This window comes from Monodelphis domestica, chromosome 1 (assembly GCF_027887165.1).
Source record: "Monodelphis domestica isolate mMonDom1 chromosome 1, mMonDom1.pri, whole genome shotgun sequence".
Lineage (NCBI taxonomy): Eukaryota > Metazoa > Chordata > Mammalia > Didelphimorphia > Didelphidae > Monodelphis > Monodelphis domestica.
In genome coordinates, this window is record NC_077227.1 from 320,114,420 (window position 1) to 320,135,898 (window position 21,479).

Consider the following 21,479-nt stretch of genomic DNA (forward strand, 5'->3'; position numbering starts at 1 on the left):
CCCTGGGCATCTCTAGCAAAGTGGTATACTTACTGCGCCCATGAGGACATGAGTGCTCCCAACAAATACAGAGACCATCTGGGGAAAGGGATAAAAAGTTGAATAAGTTAGTGTCTTGGGGAGTACAAGGGGTAGGACTAATTAGACTTCATAATCATAAAGAAAGAAGGTACCAGAGAGATCATCTGGTCCAACCTCTCCCTAAGCAGGAATCCCCTCCGTTCCCAATACATGGCCATCCAGCCTCTGCCTGAAGACTTTCAGTGTCAGAAAACCCACTCTATCTTCAGGAAGCCAATTCCATTATTGGACAACTCTGATTATGCTATTGTTGAGCCTTTTTTCAGTTGTGTCTGACTTCTTGACTTCATTTGGGGTTTTCTTGGCAAGGATACCAAAGAGATTTGCCATTTACTTCTCCAGTTCATTTGGCAGATGAAGAGATGGAGGCTAACCTGGTTAAGTGACTTGCCCAGGATCATACAGCTACTAAGTGTCTGAAGCCAGATTTGAGCTCAGAAAGATGAGTCTTCCTAATTCCAGACTGAGCCACTTAACTGCCCTTCAACTTTGACTGGAAGGGAGCTTTTTTTTTCTTCTTGTATTGAACCAAAGTCTACCTCCATGCCATCCCACATAATCATAGATTTTGATCATAGATTCAGACAACCTCTACACAGTAGATATTTAAGAAATGCTTGGCAAATTGAACCCAATTTAATTGATGGATAATGTCAAAATCCCTAGAAAAGTCAAATAGGACGAAGACTTAAAAAAGACTATGGATTTAACAGTTAAAAGACCTATGATAGGGCAACTAGGTGGTATAGTAGACAGAGTGCCAGGCCTGGAATCAGTCCTTGCTGTGTGACTCTGGGCAAGTCACTTACCTATGTTTGCCTAGCCCTTGCCCTTCTTTCTTAAAGTGTTACTACAACAGAAAGTAGGGTTTAAAAAAAAGACTTTTGGTAACCTTTGAGAGCTACCCCAGGAGAGTGGTAACATCAGAAGATTGCAAAAGACTAAAAACTGAGAAAGAGGAAAGGAAACAGAGGCAATTTCTCAGAAGTAGATGGTCATCTAATCCAATTCATTCATTTTGTAGATGAGGAAACTGGAGACCAGAGAAATAACTTACTTGCTTGAAAATAAATGGGTATTAAGTGGCAAAGTCAGGATTCAAACCCAGATTCTCTGACTCTAAATTCAGAGCTCCTTCCAAATTTTTTTTTGCCTTCTGTCTCCAGATAAAACTAATCTAATCTCTCTCCCACATGATAGTTCTTCAAATAGTAGAAGATGGGAACCATCTATAACTCATTTCCTTTCCCAATCTTCTCTTCTCTAAATTAGATGTCCCTGTCTCTTTTAATGGCCCTTCCAAGTTTCCAATCTCTTCCTGACTCTATGACTGAGAGGTGTAAATTGCAGAAGGGAGGCGAGGGTCAAGGATGGCCAAATAAAATCACCTCACTTCTATTCAGGACCATATAAAACCACCTAGTACCTTTTTCGTGGTGCTTAGAGGCAAGCCCTCCTATTCCTTTCATTTATCCAATTGGTGAAATTGCCCAATTCATCCACTTCTCTCTTGTCTTCTTTAAACAATCAAAAGGAAGATTCTGGGAAATGGAAAGTACCTTGTTGCTGTCAAACATGACAATATCGGTCTCACTTGGAGTTCGGTTTCTGTCCCAGTTGGCAGCATCTTCAAAATTGGTGTTTGGAATCCACTGCTTATACACAGCCACAGAAACTTCTGCCAGGGGGTAAGGAGAGAAGAAAAGGGAAAAATAAGACTAAATGGAACTTAAGAGGCCATGGAAGGGCAGGCTTTTGTCTCCACACCTTGATCCCTTTTCAGTGGGTTCTCCGAGATCTTATCACCAGGAACCACCCAAATACTACCAAAGATGTAGATTCTGGTATTTGATGCATTTTTTTCTGGTAACAATTATATTTTAAAAAATAAAACAATTCCTCTGAATTTATTGAATTTGTCACTTGTTTTTGTGTTTCTTTTTTCCCCCTATTTTTTCTGCAGATTACATGTAGATACAATTTTATTCATCATTTCTGACATTTTGCAAACCATGTTCTCTCCCTTCTCTAAGATGACAGCTAAAATGATGTAGATTATATATGTGCTATCATGCAATACATATTTCAATGTTCTTCATGTGAAAAAAGACACATGATTGTTTGTATCAGAGAAAAATTCATGAAGGAATGAAGAATGGTATGCATTTAGACTCCATCAGTTCCTTCCATAGCAGTTGGATAGCTTTTTTTGTCATGAGTCCCTTGGAATTGTCCTGGATCCTTGCACTGCTGATGATAAAATCATTCACAGGTGATAATCATACATTTTAATTAATTATTTTATTTTTACCACTTACATGTAACAACAAATTTCTACACAAGTTTCCCTAATTCATATGCTTGAACTTATCTCCCTCCTTCCTATCCCTTTTCCCTCCTAGTGCTGGCATGCAATTTGTTCTGGGTTATACATGTATAATCATGTAAAACGCATTTCCATATTGTTCATTTTTGTAAGTGAGCAATCTTATAAAGCCAAAACCCCCAAACAAACTCAAATAACCAATGGAAAAATCAATTATTCTACATTATTGCTGTAATTGTGAACAACATTATCCTGGTTCTGCTTACTTCACTTTGCATCACTTTGTATAACTTTTTCCAGACTTTTTGCAATCATCTCATTTGTCATTTCTTATGGCACAACTGGATTCCGTTACAACCACATACGATGACTAGTTCAGTCCTTCCTCAACTGATAGACATCCCTTTGGTTTCCAATTCTTTGCCACCATAAAGAGAGCTACTAAAGATATTTTGATCCAAATCAGTCCTTGTCCGCTATTTCTATAACAATTCAAGGAAATGCCTAGAACTTGAGAATATCATAGCTGAGAAGAACTTTAGAATCACAGACCATAGAGTATTGGAACTGGACCTTAAGGAACGTCCAGGCCAAAGGACAAAACTGAAGGTCAGAAGGGGAAATTGACTTTTGCCCAAGGTCACACAGTAAATTAGTGGCAGAGCTCGGACCAGGACCCAGATGACTCGATTTGACATCAGAAGACCTAGAGTCAGTCTTAGCTCTGTTCATTCCTGCACATGTGATCTCAGGCAATGACTTCATTTCTAGGGTTTGGTTTTCTCACTTGAAAATGAGGGGGTTGGACTAGGTGATTCCTTCTTCTAACTCTAAATCCCACAAATCAAGTATCTGGTCTCTCACAAAGCAGGAACCTTTCTCCAACAGCACAGGCTAGGATCCAAATTAGCCAAGGACCTACTGAGAATGTTGCGGACATACAGTTAGAGACAGATGGTGAAGGTTCTGCCATTGCTCCTGGCCAGTTTGCTAGGAAGCAAGGACCCCAGGGAAGGGCTGAGTTCTGACCTCCCTGCAGGCCAGCAGGAAGTTATGGTGTCTGCAGATCATTTGCTAGGCCAGGGAGAAGCTGATCCACTGGATTCACCAGCTTGACATAAGGAAAGAGCCATGGACCAGAGGTCAAGTCCTCAATTCCAACACTCTCTAGCTATTTCTTCAGGATTAAGTTGCTGCTTCTCAGAAACTCATTTGATTTTTGGCAAGATGGGGACAAGAGCCATATCATTAGCTCCCATCAGGCAAAGGGCCCTCTTTCCAAACAGCTATAGAAAACTCTGTTGTTACTGCCATTGACAATGATATCCTGTTAATCAGGAGCTCTCTGAGGCTTGCAGGAGGCACATCCTGTTTTTATTTGTGCCCACATAAAAACCTCATCCCTGGGATTTCCTCATACGGGGCGACCAGCAGCCCATGCTCTTTCTGTCAGTCTCCTGTCTCTCTTGGAAACAAGAACAAAATCTGAGGCTTCATGAAACCTGGGGAGCTGTGGGCGGGTGGATGGGGGTGTGTGTTGATCTGAAGGAAGCCCGCTGAGTCCAGTGAACTTGAACCAGGCCTGTGGGGGAGGCTCCCTGAGGAGAGTACAAACTGAGCTCATCAAGCCTGTAAAGAGAAGCAGGAACAGGGAAGTTTGACAGATTAAATTAAATTCAACAAATAACTCACTTCCCATCCCTGGATCTGAGTTTTCTTCTTTGCAAAATCAGGGGGTTGGACTAGATGGTGTCTAAGGTCTCTTCCAGCTTTAAATCTGATGCTTTTTGACATGTGATCAAAACTCAATTTCCTTAGATAAATATGACCTATGTGTAGGCATTGAAGTCAGTAGAAAGCTGAATAAGATCTAGTTCTGCCTCACAGGGCATTCGTATCGCAGTAAGGGAGTTTCCAGACTAGTTGGGGGGACAAATGGGGGTTCCTGAAGCAACAAAGATCATCTTCCATACCCAGGGCATTCTGGAAGCTCCTCGCCCTTTGGGGAGACCAGAGAAGGGGCATATCTTCCTAAGGATCCTTCTAAAGTCTCCAATAGCAACCTTTATAGCTGCATATGCCAGGTGGCCCTGGAGATCTTTCCCCACAAACTTCTCACAGCCTTCAGGTGGAATCACAGATTCTCAGAGTTAAGAGGGACCTCAGGAGACATCTAGTCCAGACTGCACACAAACAGAAGAATGTTCTTTCTCCCCAGCAAAGGGCCATCCAGCTTCTGCCCAAAGACATCCCCTGATAGAGAATGTGGGGTATTGGAAAGAACGACCCTGTTTAAATACTGCTCTAATGCTTATTCACTGTGTGTCCACAGGCAAGTCACTTCACAATCCAAACGAGATATTATATGCATAAGAGGGATTCATGTCAGGCCAAGCACTTGACTAAATTGTAAAGTATTATCATTGTTGCTGGTCAGTCATTTCAGTCATCTGACTCTTTGTAACCCTGTTTTGGAGTTTTCTTAGCAAAAACACTCGTATGGTTTACCATTTCCTTCTCTAGCTCATTTTATGGATAGGAACCTGGGGCAAACAGGATGAAATGACTTGCCCAGGGTCACACAGCTAGTAAGTGTCTGAGTTTGGATCTGAACTCATGAAGATGAGTCTTCTTGTGTGCTAACCCTATCTGCCTTAGTTTTATTTAAAAAATGTTATAAAGAATTCTCATTATCTCTGAGCCATAGTTTCCTCATCTATGAAACAGGACTACTGAGTCCAGCCTACCTCACAGCCAAGATGAGAAAAGTAAATGTTAAAATGATTTATAAATGTATTAGTGTTACCAATCAATAAACTTTTAATGCTTGTGTTAGGTGTATGAAGACAAAAATAAAATAGTTCCTCCCTAAAAGAGCTTCAATCTATTTTTTTAAAACCCTTACCTTTCACCTTAGCATCAATATTGGTTCTAAGGCAGAAGAGTGGTAAGGGCTAGGCAACGGGGGTTAAGTGACTTGCCCAGGGTCACACAGCTAGGAAGTGTCTGAGGTCAAATTTGAACCCAGGACCTCCCATTTCTGGACCTGATTCTCAATCCACTGAGCTACCCAGCTGCCCCCTTACAATCTATTTTTAACCTGTTCCCTTGATCTAAATATTAGGTGGGAAGGCAGCATGGAGTAGAAATTACAGAGCTGATCTCAGAACGTGGAAGACCTTCCCTGACCCAAGCTGATGTGTGACCCAGGTAGGGTACCCAATCTCTTAGTGGTCCAGGCACCTCTGGAAGATGAAGTTGTGACATGGTTGTCAATCTGCATTGGCGGAAGGAGCTTTTTCACTAAGCGCTTCTTGTAACAATGAAATAATCGATCCGACCCCAGATTATTAGATACAATCACACATATGAATATGTTTCTTATCTTGTTGCCAATTTCTCACATGTGTGTTTCTACAAAGTATTACTAAGACTGGGAGAAAGGTTGCCCAGACACCGGGTAGATCCTTTTTTGGAGGATTTAAGGGAGAGTGTGGCAAGGATCACACCTGAATGACGAGTCCCTGTGGAAGAAGGGTGGTGACTGGTCCTGGGGGCGAGAGTGTCTCCTCGATGGATCCACTGACCTACAAGAGAGGTAAATATTCTACTCCCACCCAGCTTTGCAGAGGCTGGGCTCCTGGAGAGGAGTCAAAGACAAATTTAGTCATAATTCTAAGCTAAGAGAATGGCATGTGTGCACACACATGTATGTGTGTGCACATATGTCCAAACATGTGCATATACAGGTATGTATATAGGCATGGGTATGCATTGCATTAGCAAGTGTGTATGCATGTGTGTGCATATGTATGGATAGGTATCATGTATATATATCGTGTATAAGTATATATTTACATACTGTATGTTATATAGATACACATATGTTTACATGCATGTATATTTACATATATGTTTCTCTGTGTGTGCATGTGCATGATGTAGGTATGCATGTCATGTATATGCCTGTATTTGTGTGAGTGTGCATATATACACACATATATGGGTATACATGGATAGCTATAGAGTACTAGTTATATCATTATTTCTAAAATTATATTGATAAGCTAGAAGTCGGTTGGCTCTATACAGGGAGCTAGAGAGATATAAAATAGAGCTAGATTTGCGGAAAAGAGAGAGAAGGTCCTCCCTTTTGTATGTGGACATTTGGGTTGCTAAAAGAGATCAGGATGAGAATATTTGCATAAGGAATACTGATCAAATCCACCTGAGGAGAAATACAGTCCTCAGATAGAAATTCTCGAGGACACAAACCGTTCTGAAAACAGAGAGAAAATGGTCCCTCAGATAAATGTACTGAAGGCAGAGCACTAGTTGCAATGCATTATGGGCCATTTGCTCATTCACATAGGACTGTTTTTAGAGTTTGGAAGGATATAGCTGTTAAACTAGGAATCACATATCATGAATATTGCAGGATTTTATGAGGATGGGGGCCATTACTGGGGGGAGGGGAAGCATATCTTTTGAGTTTCACATCATAAGTTAGAGATGAGTCAAGGCTTATGAAGAGGCCTGTATTTGAGGCAGTAGGTAGCCAGGTAGAAAGCTAGGAAGCAAGCAAGCAAGCAAGCAAAAGGTAGATGACCAGATGAAGATAGGAACAAGAGGAATCCAGAATAAAAGATACAAAAAGCAATGGAGAATACTTACAGAAGTTGCTAGGAACTGTGGTTACAGAAAAGCTCTGCAGCTCATTTGGCTGGGTGTTGAGTTTTTTAGAATAGAGGCATTGCTGTGCTGAGAGCTGATTGGCTGGAGAAAAGATGGCTCAGTTGAGAGAACTTGACAGAAGCCAGATAGGTTGCAGCTGTTAGAATCTGATCAAAAGAAAAGCAAAATCTTTTGCTTTTTAAAGAGCTATCTGGGCTTATTGCCCCAGAGCACCGTCTAAAAACCTCATAAAGGGAAAACCTCTCATGGATGCCTCTGTTATTCGTTGTTGCCCTCTATAAGCCTGAGTGGAGGAAGGAGAAAGATGGGTTTTGTAGCTATTTTGAGCTATGCTGATGTATTTTGCCAAAAGAACACAATATTTTCCCAGCATCTTGCCAAGAGGGAGGGTGTGAGCCAAAAGAGCTTGACACTGCATGAGAGTACCAGAGTAATGTCATTATCCTGCAGGAGAGCTGAGAGGCCCAGAAGAGGAGAAGATAGCAGAGAAGCTTTTTGCCTAGCAGGTGACATGTTTTCTAAAGAGACCAAGGGCTTTGAGGCCCGCTGTCTGAAGTCATGAGATGTCCCAAGCACAGGCATGTCTCATTCTTATTCAGGTGTGTCCCTGCTAGATTTTTGTAAATGTATTTCTGCTTTCCCCCATAGACAGTGTGTACATGGTTAGAAGAGTGTGATCCAGGGTTATAGGTGGACTGTTACATTACTTTTATTCATGTTTTGCCTTCTTTCAAGTAAATATCATGATTATTTCTGATTTTTCCTTTTGAGTCATTGTTATGACTATTTTTGTTTTTTGCTTTTAAAGATTTCACCTTTAAGAGTTAGTAGAGGAAGGGATACAGCTACATGCTCAGTGGATTGAGAAGGAATACTATGTATTGGTTCCAAGGCAGAAAAGTGGTAAAGGCTAGGCAATGGGGGATTTGCCTAGGGTCACATAGTAAGTGACTTACCCAGGGTCACACAGCTAGGAAATGTCTTACGCCATATTTGAGCCCAGGACCTCCCATCTCCAAACTTGGCTTTCAATCCATGAGCCATCTAACTGCACCCCACAGTATTCATTCTAAGATGGAAAGTAAGAGTTTAAAAAAAAGTTAATGGGCGAAGCTGTAGGACCCTGGGCAAGTCTCTTAACTCCACATGTCTAGCCCAGCATTGGCAAATGTTTTTGAATTTGCCTGCCCAAACTACAACTTCAAGCTGCCTGTGAGTTTCCCCCCACCCCCCACATTACCCTAGAGAGTGGGCTCTAAGAAGAAGGAGAATGAAGTAGCTTCCCCCATGCCAGCCCAGTACTCATGCCAATGCTGGTCTAGCCCTTGCTGCTCTTCTGTCTAGAACTGATACTAAGAAAGAAGGCAAGGGTTAAAAAAAAAGACAATGGAGTTATGTATAAAGAGACCCCCTCAACCTCTCTTTGTGGAGATGAGAGATCAACAGGTATTCTATATTGCACAAATTTTAGGACATTTTCAGTATATTAATCAGTTGTGCTGATTTCTTTCTTTTTAAAAAATACTATTTGTTATATGGGATGGCTTTCTAGGAGAAGGAAGGGAAGGAATGCTGGGGATAATTATGAAGACAAAAGAAACCAAAGATAATAATAAAAGTTTATTTAAAAAAAGAATAAGATTATTGAGGCTGAATTTGTATAAAGGAAAGCACACTAGTGGGGGCTCAGGACCTACAGTGGTAAGTAATAGGACTATATCCCCTGCCATATCAGAGTTTATTCCTAGGGTCCTGAAAGACTTGATTAGCAACAGTATGGTCAAGGCCATGGTTGTGACACTCCCCAAGCAAAACAAAAGAAACTCAGATATGCTAGTACAGAGTTGGCAAAGACATAGTACTCATGCAGAGCTGGCACTCAGGAAGCTGCTCCATTCTCCCTCTTCCGGAGGGACATTTTTTTGCATGGATCACCCCTCTGACCAGTCACCCAAAGCAAGCACTTTCTCCCTCAGCTCTTTCTGGTAATGGGGGGGGGGGCTCCCAGAGAGCTAGAATTTGCCCTCTGGGCACTCGAACTCCAAAAAGGTTCACCAACACTATACTAGTATGAAGACAGTTTGGGGTAAGTAAACCAATCTAGGGAGAGAGGGGGGGGGATTAGATATCCCAGCACATGTCACATCTGGGATAGATACAAATATTTGTTGTTGTTTAGACATGTCTGACTCTTCATGACTCCATTTGGGGTTTTCTTGGCAGGGATCCTGGAGTAGTTTGCCATTTCCTTCTCCAATTCATTTTACAGATGAGGAAACTGAGGCAAATAGGAAAAGTGACTTACCCAGTGCCACATGACTAGTAAGTGTCTGAAGCCAGATTTGAATTCAGGAAGAAGAGTCTTCCTGAGTTCAGACCTGGTACTCTATCTACTGCAACACCTAGCTGCTAAGATATAGATATAGATACACACATGCACCCCTCCCCTCCTGCCCCCATTATAGCTTCCTGCATTGATGGGGAAAGGGAGAGCCACAGGGAATCTAAGAGTTTCATTTCTAGCAAACACTCTATACCTTCTATCTCTACCCTTTTCTGACTGACATTTCACACTGTTCCCCCAGCCCAATATAATAAATCCCCACTTCTTGATAGTAATCGATCATATGGCCCAAAGATGGAAAGGAAAAACCAAAGAATGTCAGAGTTGGTGGAAACCTTAGAGACAAGGGAGTTATAAGGTTTAGGGCTAGAAAGAGTCGTAAATTTATCATCGAATTCAGAAGTATCAAGCACACTGTTCTCTTTCCCCCTAGCATGGGAAGTGTAATATTTAACCAAAATAAATAAAAATGCAATAAGATATAGATAACATTTTAAAACCAAGACAATATGCAATCCACAGTGATCCATATGTACACATTAGCAGCCTATTAGAGTTTGATACCATTGACATAGACTAATCTTCTCATTTTCTGGATGAAGAAACTGGGGTCCAAAGAGGGTTAGTTGCCAAAGGTCACGCAGATAGTAATAGAGCTAGAATTTGAACCCAAGTGCTTTGACTCCTGGAGCAGCAAGGTGGCACAATAGATGGAGTGTTAGACCTGGAGTCAGAAAGACTCATCTTCTTGAGTTCAAATCCAGTCTCTGGTTGTGCAACCAACCCTGGGTGAATAATTTCCCCTTGTTTGCCTCAGTTTCCTCATCTGTCAAGTGGACTGGAAAAGAAGTGGCAGACCATTCCAGGAATTTTGCCAAGAAAACCCCACAGGGTCAGGAAGAGTCAGATGCAACGGAAAAATGACAGGACATCAAGAAGCTTTGACTCCCATTCGATTCCTCTTTTCATTACAACTTCCTCATTTTACAAAGGAACAGACTAAAGCTGAGAGGAGGAAAGGTTATTCAGTGTGTTAGCTAGAGAATTGGGACTTGAACCAAAGTCTCCCAAATCTCAGCCAGAGATTCTTGCCATTAGACCAGGAAAAAGGAGCAAAGAGACCCAGATAATTGAAAGCAGGACTGATTTTTTTTTTTCATGTGGTGAATGAGCTATGCATTCCAGGAGATGAGTGGGATAATGAATTGTTAGTTGAGTAAAATGTTTTTTTTCTTTTCCTTGGCTTCCAAACCCTCTCAGAGACTATTAGTCCCCGGGATTAACAAACAATGAAAATGAGGGATCATATTTCTTATGGTTTTCCTTAACATGATTCAGCAAATAGGTTGGGTATTTCCATTTCATAGTTGAGGAAACTGAGGCTCAGAGATATACCATGTCCTGTCCATGATCACACAGCTAATAAGTTTTAGTCAGTCTCTCGACTCCAAGCTTAAGTGACCTAGAAATAACAATGTGGAAATAGCCCTGCCTCTGAAGTCAGAGTATCTGAATTCAAATCTCACCTCTGAGACCGTGGATAAATTTGGGCTCTAAGACACCTTCTGTAAAACAAGGATGCTGGACTAGATGACCTTAGAGGTTCTTCCAGTGCCAAGTCTATGATCCAGCCTCAGAAACTTACTGGCTTTATGACCCTGGACAGCATCTGTCTGCCTCAGGATCCTCTTTTGTAAAATGGGGATACTAATAAAACCTACCCAGTGGCTCAGTGGATTGAGAGCCAGGCCTAGAGATGGGAGGTCCTGGGTTCAAATTTGAACTCAGGCACTTCCTAGCTGTGTGACCCTGGGCAAATCCCTTGACCCCCATTGCCTAGCCCTAATGGCTCCTTTGCCTTAGAACCAACACACAGAATTAATTCTAAGATGGAAGAAAGGGTTTTTAAAAAGTCAAAGGGGGAAGCTGTGTGACCCTGGACAAGTCAGTTCACCCTGTGTGCCTCAGTTTTCTCATCTGTCAAATGAGCTGGAAATGGCAAACCACTTCAGCATCTTTGCCAAGAAAACCCCAGATGGGGTCACCCAAAGTCTGAAAGGACTGAACGACAACATAAATACTAGCTATTATGTGTTTCATTCCCCCCCTTCAGGATGTAGTTGCCAAAACTGTAAATCCTTAACTTAAATAGAAAAGTTCTCAGTGGAGCCCAAGCTCAAATCTCATCCACCCACCCCCGCTGTTTTGGAATGTTTCCTGCCCCCACTTCACCATCCGGTGGGAGGGAGTTAGAGTGGGTGGGCGGGAGGGGACGGACAGAGGAAATGAAAGGAGGGAGAGGTAGCCAGTGACTTCCCAAGACCCCAAAGGATAGAATTCCGGCCCAGGGTCTGGCCCGCTGCCTGCCCCTCCCTCCCTCTTCTGCTCCTCCCCCTTTCCCTTCTTCCTTTCCCAGTTTCTTCCTCAGCCACCGCCTTCTCTCCCGCCCCCCCCCCCCCCAGCCCCAGCCATCCTTCAGCTCAATCCCCACCCCCCACGCCCCCATCCTGGCTCTGCCTTAAAGATGATGTTGGTTTCCGCCTCACAAGCGCACTTCCTTGGGGAAGCATCTCCTGCCTCAGTCCACAGCGAAATATCAAAGTGGAGCTGCGGATGTCGCTTCGGCTCCATTTCAGCAAAGACTGCTCCGGCCTTCTGCTCCCCAAACCTTTCCCTATCGGCATCTCGCTTCCCCCGCCCCATCCCTGGCCCGGGCTCATGGTCTTGGCAAAGGACTGGGGCACTGCAGTGTGGACCAAAGGTGGAGAACGCGACCGGCACAGTGGCAGAGTTGGAAGGAACCCTAGAGACCCTGCAGCTGTGGGATGGTAGAATTTAGAGCTGGAAAGGACTTGAGAGATCAGAAGCCTGTGGGCCCCGCAGTCGTCACCCGCCTAGTTATTCGCAGAGATGGGATTGCACACGAGCCCAGATTTTCTGACTCTTGGCCCCCGGTATTTTTCCAGCACGTATACGTCGGCTCCCCCTCTCTGCCCCAACCTCTCTGAACAGCTGAAGGACAACTTAATGAATTCTGTAGGGAGAGTTCTAGAGGGGAGGTTGTCTGGACTCAAATCTAGGGAGATAGGCGCTCAAAGTAAAACAAAAAACCCTTTAAAAATAGAAAATAGAACGTCCTAACTAGAAGACTCTTAGATATTCTACCCTAAAGCTTTCATTTTACAGATGGGGAAACTGATCAAAGAATGGGAAGCAACTCTCCCAAGGTCAGCAAATCAATTACAAGCATTTATTAAACACCTATTACGTGCAGGGCACTATATTAGACCCTGGAGATACTGACAAAAATGAATCAGTCCCTGCCCTGGAGGAACTTACATCCTATGAGAGAGACAATGTATATACCTAGAAGCATGTTCAAAATAAACACAATGTAAGGGCAGTTAGGTGGCTCAGTGGATAGAGTGCTAGGTCTGGAATCAAGAAAACCTGAGTTCAAATTCAGCCTCAGACACTGGTTGTGTGATCCTGGGTAAGTCTTTGCCTCAGTTTATTTATCTGTAAAATGAGCTGTAGGAGAAAATGGCAAAATATTCTAGTATCTTTGCCAAGAAAACCCTAAATGGGGTCATGAGCTGGATGCAATTGAAACAACTGAACAACAATTTGAGAAGGTAAAGGAGGAATCGGGAAAGACATCTAGGAGTTAGCACCTGAGTTGAATTTTGAAGGAAACCCGAGATTCTAAGACAGGTGAGAGCACATGCCAGACCCTGGGGACAGCAATGGCAAAAACCCAGAGATAGGATATTGAATGTTGTATATGAGGAATAACAAGGATGGTTTGTCTGAACTAAAGAGGGCTGAAGGATGAAGAAGACTGATGTGTGATTGTAGGAGGTGAAACACTTCAAATACAAAATGAAGGGGTTTGTGTTGGACACTACAGGCAATAGGGAGCCAATGCAGATTATTGAGCAGGTGAGTGACATGATTTAGGGAATATTGTTTTGGTAGCTTCGTGGAGGATTTATTAAAGAAGAGAGAAAATGGAAGATCAGTAAAGAGTCTATTACAACACACAGGTTAACAGAGTGAGTTCACATCTACCAAGTTCATTTTGTTCTTACAGAAACCTTGGTAGATAATAAGGGCAGAGATTTTTATACTCATTTTATAGAAAGGTTTAGCAACTTGCCCACAGTCATGTAGCAAGTCAGAGACAAAATTAAAACTCCCAGCCGGGTCTTTAGAGGTCTAGCTCAATTCTCTCTCTCTCTTTTTTTTTTTTCAGTTCACAACCTCCTGTAGGCTCTTGGGAGGTTCTTAATAGCCTTTACAAATGTAACTCTTGTCAAAGGCACCTACATGACATGAGCAGAGTGTGAGGGTTTTTTCATGCCTTTGACTCAGTGCCCCACTAATATATATGGAAACTAACCCCCTGCCACCCCAAGGATGAATAGCTTTCTTCTTCCTAGTTGTTTGGGGAAACAATGCCAGCCTATCTGAATAGCCTCTTCCTCCCGAAGATGCCCCAATGCAGCTAGATGCTGCGGTGGATAGAGTGCTGAACCTGGAGTCAGGAAGACTCTTCTTCCTGAGTTCAAATTTGGCCTCAAACGTGTGGTCCTGAGCAAGTCACTTCACCTGTTTGTCTCCGTTTCCTCATCTGTAAAAAGAGTTGGAGAAGCAAATGGCAAGCCACTCTGGTATCTTTTCCAAGGAAACCCCAAATGGGGTCACAAAAAGTTGTACACGACTGGAATCAGTGAACAACAACAATATCATGCCCCAGAGAGACTATCAATAGACTGATGGGAGATGGGAGAGATAATTTGGAACATTTTTCTATGCCTTTAGACCCAAAGAAGGTGCTGGTTTAAGAAGTCTATGAATCACTAAGGTTCTGGGAGTGGGCAGAGTATGTCAGACTCCAAAGTTACCATAAATTCAGAACTGAGTGGGAGTGGGGAGGTCCAATTTTGAGAATAAAAGCCAAAAAACCTTTCAGCAATTTAGAGAAGCATAAAAAGATTTATATGAACAGATGCAGAATGAAGTAAATGGAACCTGGAAAACAATATAAATAAAATGCAAGTGGTAAAAACAACCCAAATGCATCTGAACACTATATAATTATGATAACCAAGCTTGGAATGAGAAAAATGTACTTCTCTCTCTTCTTTGCAGTGAAGTTACTTTGGGTATGAAACATTGCCTCTACTCTCAGACTCAATTGACAATTTGGTTAGCTTTGCCAAACTAACCCTCCTCTTAAAATTAAAACCCGCCTTTTAAAATTCTTTGTTATAATGGATGACTCACTAGGTAGGGATTTATTCAGAAATAGGTCCTCCTGACTCCAAGCTCAGCTTTCTATCCACTACACTATTTAGCTGCAACAAGAATTGCCTAAGAAAACTTTCCTAACTCTTAGAGTTGTCTAAAATTCAGAAAAAAAATTTCTTCAGATATTCAGAAATGTGATATAAGGGGAAAATCAGTTCAATTAAAAATATATTTTAAAAAGCTTTAGAAATAATGACACTTGGAACAATTTTTGAGCTATGATACAAATAAATGACCAGGGAATTCTAGGTCCAAAGAGCTGGTCTCTTAGGAAGGGAAATGACTACCATCTTCTGGGAGATGTGGAGAATTGCAGGAGGTGTGAGCATCAGACCTTGAAAAGCAAAATAGCAGAGAAGTCTTTCCAGAGGAAGCTGGGATGGGAACCAGCCACCAGTGACATATTGGTGCTGAGGGTGGGGGATGAGGGGAAGGGGTGGCAGGGAGAGCTTGTGTGCTGCAGAGAGGCAATGGAATGAAATAGCAACACAAAGGAGCAACCCAAATTGTTGCTGTACTATAAGCTAATGATGTCCAACTCATCCCTGCAAGCTACATGTTGACTTAAAAAACCACCACAAATTAATATTATTTATGTTGAATTATCTTTTTATTATTTTGCTAAATATTTCCCAATTACATTTTCTTAAACTCTTTCCTTCCATCTTAGAATCAATACTGTATATTGGTTCCAAAGCAGAAGAATGGTAAGGACTAGGCAATAGGGGTTAAGTGACTTGCCCAGGATCATACATTTAGGAAGTATTTGAGGAGGTCAAATTTGAAACCAGGACCTAACATCTCCAGGCCTAGCTTTCGATCCACTGAGCCATCTAGCTGTTTCCAATTACAATTTTTAAAAATTCAAAGATATTTTATTTTCCTAGTTATATGTAATAACAATGTTCAACATGCATTTTCTGAAATTATAAGATCCAAATTGTCTCCTCTCCCCACTTTCAGAGATAGTAAGTAATTTGATCTGGATTATATATATATATATATTGTCATGTAAAACATACCTCTATATTCCAATTACATTTTAATCTAGTTGACTTCACTTGGGAGTTATGGGCAGCATGCAGCTACAGGCTATGATTTTGATACCTATGCATAAGTGATTGAATCAGGTATTACTGTTTTCTTTGGGCTCTGATCTGAACACTAAGCCTTGTGAACTTAGATCCTTATAAGGTGAGTTGGTGAGCATACCCTGGGGAGGTATTAAGGACTGAAGTCCCTATATTATCTGGGTGGGGGGCAATAAGATAGACTATATCTTCAAAGTATACTCTGGTTCATTTTATTAGGGAGGAGACATGAGAAGAAGGGAAGAAGCATTTATTAAGCACTTACTATGTGTCAGGCCCTGTACTAAATGCTTTACAAATACTTTCTTATTTGATTCTTACAACTACAATCCCATTCTACAGTTGAGGAAACTGAGGCAAATAGGTCAAACAACTTACCCAGGATTCCACAGCTAGGAAGTATCTAAAAGGCTGGATTAGGATTCAGGTCCTCATGGCCCAGCACTCTACCCACTGCACTATTTAGTTGCAACAAGAATTGCCCAAGAAAAATTCTCCAAACCCTTAGAGTTGTATAAAAGTATAAAGATCTGGCTTCCACAAGGTAGCAAGTTTTTCAAAATTGAAATCATCAAGCAGAAATCAGCTAGCCCCTTATTAAGAATGTTGTAGAGCAGAGTCTTGCTCATGTACAAGTTCGACCTCTGGAGTTCTCTCTACCTGTGAATATTTAAAGAAGAGGCCAGAGGACCCTTTGGGAAGGGACCTTTAAGCCATTTCACACCTCAGCCTCAGGGTCCCTTGGGTAGGGGTGGCAACAAGGAACCTGCATCAAATAAAGGTCTATCTTTGCCATAGCAATTCCTCTCTGAAAAGATGTATTTCGTCTATCCACCAAAGTCATCACAGATCTGAACCCAAGCATATCAAAGGACAGGGTGGTGAGAGGGCTGGGGTCGGGCATTTCTGGGAAATTAGAAGCTGAGTGCTTGGAACCAAAGCAGAGTATCTCCTGGAATGTGATTTCAGGTCTTTTCTGGAGATGCTTAATCTGTCTTCCTCTGCTCTTAGGATCTCAGAACCGAAACCTCTGGGATTGACACTGGGTTATCATAGACACATGGAGGGTTGAGCCGTTGCCCATGCAGTGGTGGACATGGTCCCTGTTCTTGCCCCCTCTTCCCATTTCTGTGATTCAGAGTCAACAGTGGCTGAGGTGAAAATCTTCATACTTCTGTGTATGCTTTCATCCCTGTCCATACCCTAGCAGTCCTACTCCTCCACATTTCATATTCCCCTCCCATCTCCTTGCATTAATGAAAACTTGGCTCTCCACATAAAACACAGCATCCTTGACCATGTTCTCCAGGACTAGGTGCTTCTTCCTATAAGTTCCTGATGTGCTAGGCTGGGAGAAGTTAGACATATTCCTTGTTCCCGTTCCTTTACCATCATTATTTGGTAATTTCTCTTCCTTTGAAGAGCTCAAAGCTCACTTTCCTAGAACTCTGGGCTGTTGAATAGTTCCCGGAACTACTATACCTTCTTCTTCATGCCAAGCTATAGATATGAATTCTCCCCACTCCTCTTTCCACATCATCTTCTGAGATCAGCAATTATATATAGTTAAAAGCCTTAAACTTCCATCTTTGAATCAATACTGTGCATCAGTTCCAAAGCAAAAGTGTGGTAAGGGCTAGGCAATGGGGATTAAGTGAGTTGCCCAGGGTCACACAGCTAGGAAGTGTCTGAGGCTAGATTTGAACCCAGGGTCTCCTGATTCTAGTCCTGGCTCTCAATTCACTGAGCTACCTAGTTGCCCCTGAATAGTTATGATATCAACAGGCATTTCTGGAAAGAAAGCATCAATCAATTGCCTTATGACTTTAATCAGTGCTTCCTCTTGACCCTCTGACCAAAATATCCCTATCTGGGCACCTCTTCTTTCCTGATGTTTTCTTCCCCTATTAGACTGTAAGCTCCTCGAGGTCAATGACTGTCTTTCATTCTTGTATTTGTTTCTTAGTACAATGCCTGGCACATAGTAAGCACTCAATAAATGCTGTTATTGTTTTCTTTCAGAGCAGCTGAGTGGCAGAGTGGATAGAGTACTGGACTTGGAGTAAGGAAGACTCATCTTCCTGCGTTCAAATCTGACTGTAGACACTTACTAGTTGTGTGACCCTGGGCAACTCATTTAACCATGTTTGCCTCAGTTTCCTCATCTGTCAAATGATCTGGAGAAGGAAATGGCAAACCACTCCAGGATCTCTGCCCCCAAGCCCCCAAATAGAACCACAAAGAATGAAACACCACTGAAAAATAACAACAAAATGCTTTGACATTCATTCATTAATTCCCATTTCATTCTATCCACATTTGTCATCTGTTTCAATTTGTTGGCCCAGTCATTTTACTAGTTTCCAGGACATTGTCCCTTCCTTATCAAGGAGTTCAGTGCCTGAAACCTAAACCCCTGTCCTCACATTTGGCAACTTTAGTATATAAATTTGATCCTCTTGTTTTTCAGTTCATCAGCCTCCTGAACTCCCATATTCTCCATCTCAACATGACCATACTACAGATAGAGAATCTATAACTGTTCTCCCGCCGTGGGTCAGAATTCCAAATTTCTTCTCTCTGACAAAAATCTTTCAATATCTCCAGCTGTCTAACTCCTCCTAAATATCTTCTTAATCTCCCCTATGATTTTCAGACCTTCCATTCTACCCTGAATTCCCAGGCCATCATCTCCTGGAATCTCACTTCCTTCTCATCATAATCTTGTTCCTTTGTTTAACTAGTTCAGCTGTATAAGCTCTTCTTGACCCCACAATCCCCATTCAGTCTTACCAATTCCCCCACTCTTGACAAACTACAAGCCTAAACTATCTTTTCCATCTGTCTTCTCTATTCCTATTCATGGGCTACTGAATGCTCTTGGAAAAAGTTATGCAACTGGGTTCACTACAAAGTTATACTCATTAACCATGTCCAAGATCTCATTGCTTCATAGCAATTCCTTTATCCTTTTGAAATTGACTCTTTTAAAAATTAATTTTTTAAAATGAGCAAAAATCCACCCTCTCCCTCACTTCTTCCCACCATTGAGAAAAAAAGAAAAACTATACCCTTGTTCCAAATACCTATAAACAAGCAAAACTAAATTCCTGCATTGATTATGACAAAAAGTCTTATTCTGTAGTCTTTCTATCAAATTTCATCATGATTTAAGTCTTTCAATTACTATCTTTACAGTATCATTATTTTAATGTTCATTTTTAGAAGTATTGGTGATTTAGAACTTTTTTTTTAATATGGCAATTGATATCTTGGGTTTCTTTCTCTGAAAAACTGCCATTCATATTCTTTATTGTTAATAAAGGAATGACTCTTATTCTCATACATTATAATAGGTTCCTTACTGAAATAAGATCTTTATTAGAGAAATTTGCTAAAAAGATTTTCCCTCCATTTACCTGCTTCACTTCTAATTTTAGCTGCATTGGTTTTGTTTGCACAAAAACTTTTTATTTTATGTAATCACATTTGTCCATTTTTCCTTCTGTGATCCTTTCTCTTGCTTGGGTCATGAGCTTTTCCTTTATCATTAGATCTACCAGTAGATAGAGACAGCTCCTCTATCATTAGATCTTCATTGCTCTTCTAATTTGTTTATGATGCCACCCTTTATGTCTAAGTCACATAGACTATCTTGATTTATAGTATGAGACTTTGGTCTACACCTAGTTTTTCTCTCTCCCTCTCATAAAATAACTTTGTTTATTTGCTTACTAGTGTTCATTTTGTGTCTTCCTTGTGAATAAGGACTATGCATAATAAATGTATGTTGATTTGAACAGTCTAAACCTCTTCCCTCTTTTCTCTTCTCCCCACTATTTTATAGATAAGGAAAGTGAATTTCAGAGGCAGGGACTTGCCCAAGGTCACACAATAGCGGGTCTAGTATTTGAACCCAAATTTTTTGACTCCAAGTCCACTGGTCTTGCCATTCTATCACAGAAATCAAGAGAAAAGTGCTTTATATACCTTAAAATGCTATAAGACAACAGTTATCATTATCCTTCTTGGAAAACGTAGCATGTCTCTGATCTGAGTGGTCTATAGCTTTCTGCCACACTGCTCATTTACCACCCTCATCAGATTAGTTGCAGCCGTACGACTCTAGCCTTTATTACCCCACCCAGTTCTCCCAGCCTCTCTCAGCTCCTACATTTAGGGAATTTTGCCCAGACCTGGGTCTCCTGGCTCCCAATCTCATGTTTTCTGAGTCCCAGCCCAATCAACCTACCGCAGAACAAGAGACAGAGCAGAATGATGGGGGAATGCCAGCCTTCCATTGTACACACTCCCAAGGCTCCGAGGCTGTTTTCCACTCCTGTGAGCCTTCCCAGACTTTGGACTCCCCCAGCTCCTCTGGCCCATGTGATCTGACCCAGGAAGGAATACCTTAAAGATACCAGGGAGCAATCAGAAGATCTTCAGCCACAGTTACACATTGACCAGCTCAGGCTCCGGCCAAGCTCTGAGGGCAAGTCCTTCTCCCTTCATTCCCACTGGGTCTGCCTTGGCTCCCTGAAGGAAGGAAAAGGAAAATGTCAGAGGTGGGAAGACCTCAATTCAAATGCTGCTGCTTCTAAGTCACTCCATAACACTGTCTAAAGCTCCAGAGTAGGTGTTGAAGATAATTCCTCCCTGGGGATTTACTACACTGATGAAATGATAATGAAGTTGATGATGATGGTGATGATGAAGAAAACAATTACCATTGGTATGATACTTTCACATTTTACATGTTATCTCATTTGACCTTCACACTAGCTCTGGGAGGGAGGTGATGTATTATCTCTATTTTAAAGATGAGAAAGTTGAGTCCCACCGAGGTTAAGTGCCTCCCCAGGGTCACAACAGCTAATAAGTATCTGAGGCAGGATTTGAATTGAGGTCTTCCTGACTAAACCCAGTGCTTTATCCATTGTATCAAATAGCTGCCTCTGAAATTTGAGCTCAGGCTCAAAGTCCCAAAATAACAGCAGTGGGAGCAACAATCACAATAATCTCTTGCATTTGCAGAGTACTTTTACATCTATTCTCTGAATCCATCCTCACGATTTTGCCAACCAGGCAGGGATTATTGTTCCAGATATACTATTTATTCCTCACACACATGATTCTTTGATTATATGATTTGTGGTTAGGCCAAAGTGTGGTTGAGTAGAAAAAGCACTGAATTTGGTGTCAGGCTCAAATCTAAGTACCTGCATGACCTTGGCCTAGTCACTTTACTCATGAGCTTTGGTTTCCCCATCTGTAAAATGAGATAATAATACTTGCATCATTTCACAGATAAGTTGGGAGGAAAGTTCTTTGGAAATTTCAAAGTGCTGTAGAAATGTGTGCTTTTCTCATTACTAAATATCCAAACAGCTAGTCATGACAGAGAAGGAAAATGAGACCCACAGTGAAGTTTCCCACAGTCATGCAGTGGTGGCACAGATAGGATTAGAACCCAGGTGTCCTAGTTCCTGGGTGAGGACTTGTTTCGAAGCTCTAGAGTTCAAGTTGAAGACCTTTCTGCACTTCAGTTTTTTCTTAGACTTTCCTTGCCCTTCTTCCTTGACCTATCATTTGACTCTAACCAGTCTTTCCAGTCTTCTTCCACTTGGTC

General features: G+C 41.7%; 1 protein-coding gene across 5 annotated transcripts in view; it reads right to left on the reverse strand.

The window, feature by feature from the left end:
- Positions 1-20,217, reverse strand: part of AMN (amnion associated transmembrane protein) — an 80,734-nt gene extending 60,517 nt beyond the window's left edge. For all 5 annotated transcript variants that reach the window (XR_001626666.2, XR_457623.3, XM_007473530.3 and 2 more), the window contains exons 1-3: positions 20,103-20,217; positions 1,641-1,759; positions 34-78 (exon numbers count right to left, since the gene is read on the reverse strand). Coding sequence is in view for 3 of the 5 variants with exons in the window: in XM_007473530.3 (XP_007473592.1) it covers positions 34-78; positions 1,641-1,759; positions 20,103-20,151 (213 nt within the window). In the remaining 2 variants the exon portion in view is untranslated. The remainder of the gene's footprint in view (positions 1-33; positions 79-1,640; positions 1,760-20,102) is intronic.
- Between the last annotated feature and the right edge of the window lie 1,262 nt (positions 20,218-21,479).